The sequence below is a fragment of the Odocoileus virginianus genome, chromosome 3 (genome assembly GCF_023699985.2).
Source record: "Odocoileus virginianus isolate 20LAN1187 ecotype Illinois chromosome 3, Ovbor_1.2, whole genome shotgun sequence".
Taxonomy (NCBI): Eukaryota; Metazoa; Chordata; class Mammalia; order Artiodactyla; family Cervidae; genus Odocoileus; species Odocoileus virginianus.
Genome location: NC_069676.1, coordinates 4,195,085 through 4,207,606, shown reverse-complemented (window position 1 = coordinate 4,207,606; position 12,522 = coordinate 4,195,085). Strand labels below are relative to the sequence as shown.

At 62.7% G+C, this 12,522-nt stretch overlaps 2 protein-coding genes across 2 annotated transcripts in view; both read right to left on the bottom strand.

The window, feature by feature from the left end:
* Positions 1–52: 52 nt before the first annotated feature.
* Positions 53–3,326, bottom strand: ISYNA1 (inositol-3-phosphate synthase 1). The gene is made up of 11 exons (XM_020884447.2): positions 3,217–3,326; positions 2,982–3,110; positions 2,668–2,829; positions 2,174–2,306; positions 1,898–2,091; positions 1,552–1,701; positions 1,263–1,478; positions 986–1,150; positions 781–894; positions 488–705; positions 53–362 (listed from the first exon to the last, which is right to left on the bottom strand). The coding sequence occupies exons 2-11, from the start codon at positions 3,099–3,101 to the stop codon at positions 161–163; spliced, it is 1,674 nt and encodes a 557-aa protein (XP_020740106.1). The 5' UTR covers positions 3,102–3,110; positions 3,217–3,326; the 3' UTR covers positions 53–160.
* Positions 3,327–6,673: 3,347 nt separating this feature from the next.
* ELL (elongation factor for RNA polymerase II) overlaps positions 6,674–12,522 on the bottom strand; it is a 79,532-nt gene continuing 73,683 nt past the window's right edge. The window contains exons 9-12 of the mRNA XM_020884446.2: positions 11,050–11,116; positions 10,569–10,740; positions 9,479–9,523; positions 6,674–8,870 (exon numbers count right to left, since the gene is read on the bottom strand). Coding sequence (XP_020740105.2) covers positions 8,754–8,870; positions 9,479–9,523; positions 10,569–10,740; positions 11,050–11,116 — 401 coding nt within the window. The 3' untranslated portion in view covers positions 6,674–8,753. The remainder of the gene's footprint in view (positions 8,871–9,478; positions 9,524–10,568; positions 10,741–11,049; positions 11,117–12,522) is intronic.

Here is a 12,522-nt window from a genome sequence, read left to right as displayed (position 1 = left end):
GGCTGGAGTTGGGCGGGTTTAGAGTGGCAGGCGCCAAGAATACAGATGTGGCTCATAGTGGCACTGGCTTTATTGTCTTCAGGGGGCCTAGAAGGGTCGGGTCCTGGGGAGCAATGGGGGCAGGAGTTACAGGGGAGTCATAACTCCTAAGGCCAGGGCCTTAGGTGGTGGGCATCTGGGGTGCCTCAGCCTGTGAGTGCCCATTGGCATCACCAGTACAGCCATTGGGTGCTGTCGGCACAGATCCTTTCTTGCAAAGCACCGGGGAGGCGGTGGCCAAGGGCCCAACTCTCTTGAGGCCAGGGCGTTCCATCTTGTGCTCCAGAAGCATGTGGTTCTGCGGCGGGAGCCCCACGCAGGCCCTGGGGGATGATCAGGGCTCAGCGGGGCTAGACCTGGAGACTGCTGTGCAGTCCCTAGGCCCTGTGCACAGCCCCTCCAGCGGACATCCTGGCCGTGGATGGGGACCCCCAAGGCTGGGGCACACCTGAGGATATTCTCGATGCAGCTGCGCTGGCGGAAGAGCGCATTGACCACGGGGCTGCCGGGCGGTGCAAGTGGCGCCTTGAAGAGGAAGCCGAGCAGCGACAGCACCGGATGGAAGCTCTGCGGGTCAGGGTCGATGTCGGTGCAGAAGCTCACTCGCTGACACAGTTCAGTCAGCAGGGCCAGGTCCAGCATGATGGGCGCGGCCAGGAGCGAGTCCTAGGGGGCCAGCGGGTCAGGAGGTGGGCCGGGTTGGCGGCTGCCCCGCTGCTCCTGCCCCCTCGCGCCCCACACCTCGCACGTGTTGTGCAGCACCAACGTGTTGGTACCACCCAGCATCAGCTCCGATGTGTACTCATCCAGGGCACGCTTGCTGTCGCCCACGTATGGCACGTATTTGATGACCACCTGGGGGGCGGCAGGAGGTCACACGGGTCCCTGCCCTCAGTTGGGCGCGCCCTCGCCCCGGCCCCTGCCCCCACTCCCGCGCCCCACGCACGCAGTGGTCGGGCTGCTCGCCCGGCGAGTAGAGCACCGGGTTGCTGTGCACCATGTCGTCCACCACGCTGCTCTTGGACACCTCCTTGGAGCGGAACTGTGGTGGCGCGGACAAGTTCTGCCCGTCGTTGTTGCCCAGGTGGTTGTAGCTCACGATGGACATGGTCTGGGGGGACAAGGGGACCCGCGGTAGCTGCAGGCCTCGCAGCACACAAGCCCATCCCTCGGGGGTTCAGGCCCCCGCTTCCTGAGCTGAGCAGTCCCCCAGGCCCACACACCTTGAGGCCAGAGCCGATAAGAAAGTCCACGAGCACAGACTTAACCTTGGTCTGGCCTGACTTGAAGTCGTCTCCACCCACAAAAACGCGGCGCTGCCACGCGAGCTCGAGGGCACCGGGTACCAGCGTGTTCTGTGGGGACCCATTGAGGAAGGCACAGCCCTCCAAGATGCTGGCCACGGCAAAGAGTGTGGAGGGCGACACTTCCAGGCCCAGCTGCGGGCAGAGGGGGCCAGTCAGCACAGAGGAGTCCCTGGGGGCTGGCCCTGATCCCACTCCGCCCCACCACCTGGATGGTGCGCAGCAGGTTCTCAGCGGTGTCATTGAGGCCCGGAATCACTTCGCAGAAGCGCTCTGTGTTCGCTGTCCACAGCACGATGACTTTGTCCAGGCCGGCGCTAGACCGGAAGTCGCGGATGTCCCTACGGATCTGCTCCAGCTGGGGATGGGGAAGGTGAGGGGAGGTTGTACAGGCTTCGACCTGTGGAGGCCTGGGCTACTCAGTTTCCCAAGTGTGCTGGACCCTCAGGATGGGAGCGTGGGGACAAAAGAAGAGCAGGTGCGGGGGGGCGGGGTGGACAAATGGCTGGGAAGAACAAGTGGCAGGGGATAAGGGGCACGGGGAGGGGCTGCACCTGCTGCGCGCGCGTGCCCGGGATGACGTTGTCGGCGCGCGCGCTCTGGTTAGCTGCGATGAACTCCGGGATGTAGACAGAGGGCCGCGGGCGCATGGCCTCCATGTGCGGCCAGAGTTGCTCCTGCAGTCCCCAATCCAGTACCTGTGCGCGCCGCATTGCCTCCGCCAGGTTCAGCGAAGATATGTCCCAGCCTGGGGGGTACCCTCAAGCTCGGCCCGGCCCCAAGCCTCGGCCCCACCTCCCGCCCCACCCCCGGCCCAGGGCACCGCCCACCGTCGAACACGAGGTCGTCGGGCGCCACCATGGGCAGCAGTGAACTGAAGGGCACGAACACTTCCTTGCCCTCGGCGTCCAGGCCCAGGCTAACAGTGCCGGCCTGCGTCAGCGAGCCGTAGTAGTTGGCCTCCTGGGGGGCGGCAGTGGGAGCGCAGTGAGAGGTGGGCGTGGCGTGGGGAGGGCCTCGAGCAGGCCAGGGCCCCGCCCGGCACCCGCAAGCTCCGCCCTGCTTTGGGCACCTCCCCTCGGAGCTCTAAGCCTAGGCGGAAGCCGCTCCGCTCGGGAGGTCCCACCCTGAAGCCCTCCCACACCTTAGGCTCCGCCCCCGCAAGACCCTGAGGAATCCCCGCCCCCCGTGGAAACCCCGCCCGGAGTCCGCCCGCAGCCAGAAACCCCGCCCCCTGTGGGCCCACTCCTCCGTAGGAGCCCCTCCCCCGCCGCAGGGATTCCAGCGAAGCCCTCTCTCCGACCGAGCCCCACCCGACTCCCACCTTGAGGCCGGTGCGCGTGGGCCAAGATAAGCGCAGTCTGTTGGCCAGCACGGCAGCGGTCAGCGTGGAGCCGTTGTTGCCGCCCCAGCCGACGAGCATGACCCCGAGCCGGGGCACCTGCCGGGCGGTCCGGAAAGTGAAGCGCGTGGACGTGGGGCGCACCTGGGGGTGGGCAGCGGGGTGAGCCAGGGACCGCAGGCCCCTCCCCGCTCGCTACTGCTGGGTCGGGGGTCGCAGACGTTGGGCAGTTCCCGCTCCCTCCCCGCTCCCTGACTCCCCCAGCCCCGTGGCCCGCCGAACGGCCCCTCGCCTACCTTGAGGATGCCGCCCTCGCGGCTGACGCTCGTCGTCCGGTACTCGTACTGCGCCTCGATGGTCTCGGGGCTGTAGATCACGTCGGGGCTCTCGACCACGAACTCAGTTGCGGCCTCCATCGCGACAATCTGGGGGCGCGGGGTTGGCAGGAGGTCAGCGGGGTCCCAAGAACTGGCTGGGCCAAGCCGACTTCGGTCCCCGGGGAGCCTGCACCCCTCCCGGGGCGGCACTCACCGATGCGGAGTCGGCTGGGGCAGCGGCAGACGGCTAGGGCTCGGGGCGCGCGAACTCCAGAGAAAAGAGCCGTGGCTCCACCCCCGCTCCGCCCCTCGCCCCGCCCGCTCGCGGGAGGAGGGGCGCTCGCGGCCGGGGGTAGGGCGCGCGCCGACCTTGGGCTCGGGTTCGAGGTCTTTCGGTCCCAAGCCTCAGCGGCTGTCTGGTTCTTGGCCGGTCGGGCAAATAACCTGGGCTCCAGGCCCCGGCCCTAACTCGGCCCGCGTGAGTCACTTAGGACCCCCGGCCGCCTATCCCCACTGTACAAAAGAGGGCTTTAAAGCTGTAAGGGAGCGTCAAGCCCCAGCCACGAGGCGGAGTTTGAGTTAGGCTTGGAAACTCATTATTTGGTGGGTTGGAGGAGGGGGCGTCTCAGGAGAAACTAAGGCAAGGGAAACTGAGGCAGAAGACCAAGCGAGGAATCGAATTTCAAAGCGTGACACTCGTCTAGCCCAGGCTCCCTCCTCTTCCCCTTCTGGAGCAGCGGTCAGACTCTCCACTCCCACGGGGCTCGCCCCGGGGAGGGGGGTAAGGAGGTGGCTGTGAGTTCTCGGTGCCCCCACCTGTAGCAGGAAGCCTATCAAGCCTATCAAGGTCAGGGCTGCGGTGGGGGCAGGGGGAGAGGCTGCTCCGTGGGGAAGCGAGGGAGCATCGGCCGGGCAGAGGGGAGGAGCTAGGCCTGCACAGCTCTGAGCCCCTCTAAGCGCCCAGTGATAAAGGAGCGTGGGAACCCGGCCGGCGGGCGGGGGCGGCTCCCCCAGGAACTTTCCAAAACAAGCGGCCTCCTCCGGCTGGAAAGTTTCCACCCCTGGAACTGACCCAAAAGGTGGATAGTTGGGAACGTTTGCAGGAAACATGGTCAGCGCCTGGCCTTGGGGAATGGGGGCTCTCAAACTAGTCCAGGCTTTGCCCTCAAGGGGCTCCAGTTGTGGGGGAGTCAGAAGTGAACTGGGGGGACTTCTCTGGTGGCCCAAGGGTTAAGAATCTGCCTGCCAATGCAGGGGACATGGGTTGGATCTCTGGTCCAGGAAGATTCTACATGCCACAAGGCAACTAAGCCTCTGCACCTCAACTACTGAGCCTGCGCTTCGGAGCCTGTGCTCCGCAACAAAAGAAATCACTGCAATGAGAAGCCCCGGCTCACCACAGCTAGAGAAAGCCTGAGCACCACAGTGAAGTCCCAGCACAGCCAAGAATAAGTAAAGAGAAGTGAGGGCGGCACTCCCAACCAGAGGGACCTGAGAGGCAGTGGTGGGCAGGGCAGCCTGCCTGCAAGAGATGGCTGCTGGACGGTGTCTTGAGATAATGAAGACATCTCTTATCAAAGAAAGATATGAAGAGCTGCCTAGACAAAAACCTGGGGGACTGGTTTCAGGGGCAGATGAAAAAGGGCTGGATGGATGCGAGGGGGAGGGAGGCAGTTTGGGGACCAAGGCAGACCCTCAGGCCTGGGGACAGGGCATTTGGTATATTTGGGTTTTGTCCCACTTTCTGGCTTGGAGATTGAGTTTGATCACTAATTGCCAGGGGCTTCCCTGACAGTCCAGTAGTTAAGACTCTGCATTTCCACCGCAGGGGGCTGGGGTTCGATCCCTAGTCAGGGAACTAAAATCCCGCATGCCCAGAGGTGTGGCCTAAAATTAGAAGACAAAAAAAAATGATCAATGGCCAGTGATTTATTCAACCATGGAACCTCTGTAAAAGCTCCTAAACAATGGGGTGCAGGTGAAAACATGGAGATGCTGGGAGGGTGACGCCTGGAGAAGTCATGGCAGCCCTGTACCATTCCCCACACCCCTGATTTATGGTGGGTTGTTCAGAAGTATGGGTGGCCAAGGACTCGAGGCTGCTGTCTGAAGTGGGGACCTGTGGGCCATAACCTGGGGACGGAACTGTCTGACCCCTGGTTGGTATTGGAGAACCTGCAGGAGCTGGAGCTCTCCAGGCCACAAGTCACACCACAGAACTGTGTAAAGACCCAGCCCTGGGGAAGCCCAGCATTTACAGGACAGCCTGTGGGAGGTGCTGGCAGGAGGGGTGCGGGCAGAGCAGGCCCAGGCATGCTCCCTGGAGGGGCCGTGTTGGAGTAGTTCCGGCTACTGCTAACACTACTAGTAGTAACTACTAGTAGGGACCAGCTGGGGGTGTGACATGGGGTGAGTGTGCTGCCTGCGGGTGAGCACTGAATGACCAGGGACCCCCCACCCCACCAGACCGCAGGCTTCCAAGGGCAAGGGCAGAACTGTCGTGGTCACTGCTGAGTGCCCACGCCTGGAAGGAGCCCGGGGCATGGGAGGGGCTGATGCACCCAGGTGCTGGCAGATGTTGTCCAGCAAGTGGCAGGGACTGGTGGGCAGCCCTGAGCCCTGTGGCCGTGCTGTGGGTTGTGAAGGCGCAAAGTCCCCTGGAGACCTGGACTTGGGTGTCTTGGGCTCAGAAAGGATGGTCAGGGAACTGCCTGTGGCCACAGGGCTGTGGGGGAGGCCGGTAGGCAAGGCGAGCCTGAGGCGAGACGAGGCTGAAGCAGGCAGGGGTGTGGGGACAGAGATTTATCCACTAGAACAGCGTGGCGGGGCTACCTAGGGAGCAGGGTACACTCTGCCCCGCAGGGCCTGCCTGGCCTCCCCTCCCGTGCCCCTCAGATTCCTGGGCTGCTTCAGAACTCAGGCCAAGGCCACTGGCCAGCAGGGCCACCGGGCGGCTAAGGCCCACAGCCCCTGACCCCTGGGCCCCTTTAGTCCTGGTCTTACTCTTTGTTTTTCCTTCCTAAAATAAACATTCCCCTCCACTGTGTCCTTGGAGGGTAGAAACGCTCCCTGCCTTCTGCTCCTCACCTGATGGCTCTCCGGCTGGTGTCCTGAGCCTGTGGGGCTCCACTGGGCCTCAGGCTCGGTACCCCTGTCCCCATGGCGGGGCAAGGGAAGCCCCACCCCCAGCCCAGTGTGCGGCCCAGGAGGACTAATCAAACAGTGCTGTTACCCAGTCGTTCCCATCAGCCAAAGCTCGTGAGCCCAAATCAAGCACTCCCTTTGCTGCACACGGCTCCACTACTGGGGGCTTTGGCCCTGGGGTCCCCCTGCCTGGCTCAACCCACTCTGCGCACGCCACAGGGGCAGCGCTCTGCTTATGTGCCTCCACGGCTCCCCAAGGCCTCCGCCTCCCGTCTGTCAGCTCCCACCTGCGAGCAGGCCGGCTGGTCTCCCGCTCTGGCACCTGCAGGGCCCTCTGCCTCAGGTCCGCCATCCACCGCCAACCTCATTCCTGGGCAGTGGCTGTGGTAGGCTGCCCGCCAAGCTTTCACTATGCTCAGCCCATGCCCCCCCCCCCCCCCCAGTCACCCCATGGCCAGGTGGCCTCCTGACCCCAGTCCCCCCACCCCTGGGGAATGACACATATACTCCCAGCTTGGGCTGACAGATTCAGTTCAGTGAATTTATTGTAGGTTGAAAAAAAATCAGCATTCACCTGTTTAGTGTACAAAAAGGACACTAGATCTTTTAAGAAAATATTAGGAAACTGAAGATGCAGACGTCTTTCAATTGTAACATTTTGGCAAAAGTGAAAAGTTCTTGTAAACACCAACTCCATGGCTCAAAATAGTTTTTCTCCACAGTACAATATTAAAAGAAAAAAAAAAAACAGTATCAATAAGTTAGACCATATTTAATCAGCTAGAACTTTTGTCCATCAACCCCCGCCCCAAGCACAAAACTCCTCTTAGCTTCATAATTCCTTAAAAGGAGAAAATAAACAACAACAACAAAAAATGAGGAGGAGGAGGAAATTCAACCGAGAGTCCTTTGAACTGGACCCCAGGGCAGAGGGCAGGTGGGCCCTCTGGGGTGGGGCCCCTCGAGTGATCCCGTGCCACTCGAGTCTGCCCGTCCAGGCTGAGTACATGATGGCTGTTCACAGAACTCAGGGTCCCAGGTCTGCTCAGTCTGTCCCCCTCCAACCCAAATGAAAAACGAAACGACAGCTATTGAAACATAAAGGATCAGCTTCCTCAGCGCTCCGGGCACCCCAGGGGTGCTGGGGTGGGGTGGGGGCACTGCAGGCATGACTGCTCTTTGGGAAGCCATCAGGAGACACCCCCGCAGCTTAGAAAAATAGACATGTCTATGCGAGCATTTCCGCTCTCCCTGCCTCACTAGGATCCTGGCAGCAACCCCTGCCCCCGCTCCCCGCAGTGACCCTGGGGCTGGGGGTTGCAACCAGCCCCACGGCCTTCCTCCGTCGTGGCTTCGCTGAACGTGGCTCTGAATTCACGTGAAGGCGCGCTTTAGACCCCAGCACGGCCTGGCAGGGCCCCACGCGCGTACACGCGCGCGCACACACACACACACACACACACACACACGTCCCCTGACGCTTTCAGGGACATCAGACTAGGCACAGTGACTAAGCAGCAAATGGGTGTCCTGGGGCCAGCACCCCCAGAGAGGGGGGATGAGGCACCTCTTCTGAGCTCACTCTCCAGGGGCTCCCTGGCCCCCTCGACCCCCAGCCCCTCCCTGAGTGCAAACCCCGTGGGGGCTCTGCAAAAAGGACCCCAGAACCCACACGTGGGGCCGAGGGGCGGAGCGAGATCCAGAACACGGGGACCACTTGGCCTGAGCAGTACCAAGTGAGGAGCAGCAGCGGAGAGAATGGGGAAGACAGCGAGAGAAAATCCGACGCTGGTGCTGCAGAGCGCGCTACAAGCACAGAAGCTCCCAGTGACCCCCGACAGCTGAGGGCCTGGAATAGCAAGGCGGGCCTGGTGGCTCCCAGCAGCTGCTCCTGGGCCAGCTGGAGTTTTCCAAATAGAGCTGCAGGGTTTGCACGGCCGAGCCCCACTCGGAGCCAGGGAGAGGGGGTGTGTGAGACCAGCGCAGGGGAGGGGCCCCCGGCGCCCCCACACCGGTCCTCTCCTCCAAGCTCAAGCTCGCAGAGGCAAGGCCAGACTTCCGGAGCATCTGTAATACTGTAGAAAGGACCCAGGGCAGCGTCTAGACCCTGGGCGTCCAAGGAGGGGAGGCACAGGTGTAGAAAAAAGATGCTTTTTCTTTCGTACAAAAATAGACTTGAGTCTCGTCAGCAGTAGCCTGTCTTTGTATAAAACTAGAAAAGGCAAGCAGGCAGGCCGGCCTTGGAGTCTTTCTCTGACAAAAAGTTGAAGCCCCCTGTGGGGTGGCTGGCGAGGAGGTGGGCTTCTTGGGGAGCCCGTCCTAGGCAGAGGGGCTGCACAGGAGGTATGGGGGACCTGGGGGGAGCTGGACACCCTACCTGGGCTTGTGTGACCTGTGGGCGGCCAGGCCTGCATGGGCTCCCCTGAAAGCCGGCGTTGCTGGCTCAGATGACTGTGTTCTTCCTCACGTTTATTGTGTTAAATAAATCTCTGTTTTCTTGTCTTCAGCTCCCCCTTGCCCCCAGCTCCCCCACCATCCAGAACAGTCAGCCCGGTGAGGTGAGCCGGCCTGGCTGGCGCACAGGACCTCCTGCGCCGGGGCCTGGGGCTACGGCCATGCCTGGAGCTGTCGCTGGTCGTACTCAGCGATGAGCCTCTTGATGTGGGCCAGCTTGCTGTGCAGGTACTCGCAGCGGTGCTTCTCCTGGCTGTAGTTGGTGTTGGTCTGCAAGAGAGCGGCAGGGCTGAGCCTCATCCACGGGGCCAGAGTGGAGAGCCCAGCGCCAACCCAAGCCGCCCGCCTGGCTGCTCCCTGCCCTCACGCCAGGCAGGGACCCGTGAGCTGCCCCCAGGGTCCACCCTGGGAAACAGGGCCACGGCTAGGGTGAGAGGCTGCAGGAAGGTGGGTCACGAAGCTTCCACGTGGGGCTGGGGCACGGCCGGTAGGAACCACCCTGGCACACTCGACCCTAGGGAACGAGAGCTGCTGTGGTGGCGTCACGTCCCAGGAGACGGTCAGGGAGCCCAAGGTGGGGGCAGCCTGCGCCCACGAGACCACAGTTCCTCCCCGACTCGAGCAGTGAAGGGCTCAGACGGGGCCAGGACGGGGTGGGGAACTGTGCTTCCTCCCCCGACCTTTGAGGGAGCTGCAAAGGGCCTGGGGCATCCAAGCGCCCAGGACAGACTTAAGGTCCCCAGCTGTCAGCAGGGGAGGAGCTACTCTGAGGACCTGAGACCACCCCAGGGAGGCCTGCCCTGCCTCCTCTCCCAGACCATGGCGCCACTCACCTGATCCCACCCCGCCCTAATCTCCACAAGGGGATGGAGGCTCACCTTTTTGATTTTTCGATATTCCTGAAGGATCTGCCCACGAGTAGTCTGGATGAAAAAAGAAACAGTGAACAATGCATTATCTGCAGGATACCCCAACGGAGTGACCCTTCTCCTTGATAAAGGAGGAGGATAAAAGATAATGGTCGCAGCTGTGGCGTGATGGCCTGAGGGAGAAGAGAAGAGGGGCTGGGTGCAGGCTGGGGGAGGAGCAGGGCCAAGGGGGCGACTTGGGGACATGCACGAGGCCACGCGGCGGGAGGGGTCACACAGTGGGAAGGGTCACACGGGGGGAGGGGGGGGGGAGGCAGAGAGCAGGTGGGACGGCACCTTCCCAGCACGCCAGCTGGCTGGCGCCCAGGTAGAGGCCAAGTGCAGAGGCCCCCTGACCACCTGTGGGGGCTGCAAGGAGGCGGGAGGATGGGGGTGCCTGGGGGCGGGGGGGCGCTTGCGTGTCCTAGACCCTCTGAACCCCCACTGGGCCTCCAGTCACAAGCCATCTCCTCGGGAAATCAACATGGCCTCCAGCAGGCAGACAGAGCCTAGCGTGACGGCTCCTCAGGGCCGGCCTTGTCATCAGGTAACCAGCTCCGAAAGGGGTCGCAGTGGGGGGCTGGTGTCCCAAGGCCCCCTGTGCTGAGTTCCCACTCGGGACGCCTGCGGAAGCTCAAGTGCCCTAGGTGGGGGAGGGGGTTGGGAGCCCAGGGACCCTTCCTCCCCTGCCCCTCCCACGTGGCTGTGACAGCTCTGACGGGCTGTGGGGTGTGGCCAGGGCCTGCCCCTCCTGCTGGGGGGCAGTGCTGAGCTTTCCGGTGGGTGACGCAGCATGGGCTGCAGAGAAGCCCCAGGTGCTCACAGCTGGGGGCGCACACACCCCAACCCCGGCTTCCTGGCTGTCTCCACGGCTCGGCGGGCCCCCCCAGCCCACAGTCACCTCCCACCTATAGCGCTGGTCTTGCCCAGTCTCATGGCTGAGGCGGCGGAGCTCCCTGGACAGGCCTGAATCTCGGAGTGGGAAGCAGGGGCGGGCAGTGCCCCCGCCCAGAGCAGGGGGGGGGACAGGCTGGGATGCAGGCACCGGGCGGGGCGCTACCTCGTACTCCTCCGAACCCTGCGAGAGCTGCCGGAGCTGGGCATCGAGCTGCGTGAAGCGCCGCGTGATCCGCTCAATGCGGGCGTGCAGGTCTCGGTACTCGCTGTACTCGGCGTTGAAGTCGTTTTTGTAGCTCTGCCGCTGCTCCGAGGAGGAGATGGTGGCGTATTTTCTGGGGAGATGGGAGAGAGGGGCCGCAGGGGCTTAGGGGGCTGCAGCAGAGAGCCTGGAAGTGTCCACAGCCATGTGGCCAGCCCCGCCCAGGAAGCAGCCGGGCCATCAGGAATATACACACAGCCATGGGGTCAAGTCAGCGCACGCGAGTGCGCACACACACAGGAGTACACACACAGCCATGGGCTCAAGTCAGCACACGCGCGTGCACACACACAGGAGTACACACACAGCCATGGGGTATGTGCTGCCTCGGCTAACCTGCAGGGCCGGGGGGCGGGGAGCAGCAGGCGAGGGGAGTACTCACAGCAAGTAGTCGGGCGTCTCCGAGGTCGACGTGGGGACACTTGAGCTGCTGCAGGTCCTGTTTAAACCTACAAAGAGAAAATGTATCTCCTGAGTCCATACCTGGTGTGTCTGTGATGAGATCTACAGAAGGTTGATGCCCTATCGTCTGAAGGCCTCAGAGGGGAGGCCACGCAGAGGGAGCCAGGATGAGCAGAGGCGGCGTGAGTCAGGGCGAGCACCGTCTGGCCACCGTGCGGGCCTGCCTGGAGCTGGACATGCCCCCTGCCAGTGGGAGAGGTGGCGAGCCAGCACGGTGTGCATCCCCAGAGTACAGCCATGCAGAGATGGCATCGTGGGCTCAGTTTTCAGCAAGCACCCAAAAGGATGGCTTCACTGCAGGGTCAATGCCTGGGAAGCTCATTCAGAGCCCCTGCTGACCCCACGTAAGAGGCCACAAAGAAGAAAATCGGTGACCCCTGGCCAGTTGAGTCCCGAGGGCATACCATTCTCGGGCCCTGCAGGACAAAGCCGGATAGCTGCCAGGGTTTTCCCCCTCCTCTCCCTGCCGATGGAGTTGCAGGCCCTGCAGGCTCTGGTCCCTGGCCTGACCACCCCCACCCCCACCCTCCCATTCTTCCCACCAGACCCAGGACTATGAGATCAGAGGGACAGCCCTGGGACTGTGACCTGAGACAGTGCCCGAGGCCTGCCCAGGCTACAGTCAACCCAAACTACAGTCTGCTCCTTTCCCCCGGGACTTCTTCCAGATGACCTTTTTTTACCCCAAGACAGAAGCGATATTATCACTTTGCAGCATATGCTGAGTGCCTATTTTGGTGCCTCTCTTGGAGGAAAGCAGCCCTCCAGTGGATCAGCGGTTTGATGAGCCCCCGTGTGGTTTTATACTCCATCCAGTGCAAGGGAAGATTCCCACCAATGGATGGCGCCCACCCACACCCCCGTCCGGGTGTTGCCTCTGGAAAGGCTGTGGCCGCGCTGGGATGCAGCCCAATAGGCGCAAACATGCAGATTTAGTCTACATTCCCACCTCCCACAGCCCAGGCACGTCAGGCGCCCCGGGGTGCTTCACCTTGAGGCTGAGAATCAGATCACCCTGGCAGGATACCACTGGAGTCCAGCCTGTGTCAACCCTCTGTGGGCCCCACTCCTGCCCCGGCACTGGCTGTGCAAAGCTGTCACCCAGCCACCCCTGCACCAGCCCAGCTGCTTCCCACCCGTGTGCCCCTCCCAGGGCAGTAGGTGCAGGGATGTGTCTGCAGGGTCACCCTGCAGGACCCAGGTCTGGGTGCCAACGAGAGAGGGTGCCCCAGTTTCCACACACGGGTCAGTAGGCCTGAGTTCGGCCTGAATGAACCGAAGCACACCTCTGCCCAGCATGTGGCCTGGCCAGGAAGGCGCCCTTGGACTAGAGGTGGGGACCACAATCTAAGCGAGAGCTGGGGGCAGGCACAAGGGTGGGTCTAGGACCCAG

Coding starts and splice junctions, on each gene's coding strand:
- ISYNA1 (XM_020884447.2), bottom strand. CDS start 3,101: ATGGAGGCCGCAACTGAGTTCGTGGTCGAGAGCCCCGACGTGATCTAC. Junction 2,307..2,667: donor CCACGCGCACCGGCCTCAAG/GTGGGAGTCGGG, acceptor GCCGCCCCCCAG/GAGGCCAACTACTACGGCTC. Junction 1,151..1,262: donor TTATCGGCTCTGGCCTCAAG/GTGTGTGGGCCT, acceptor TTGTCCCCCCAG/ACCATGTCCATCGTGAGCTA.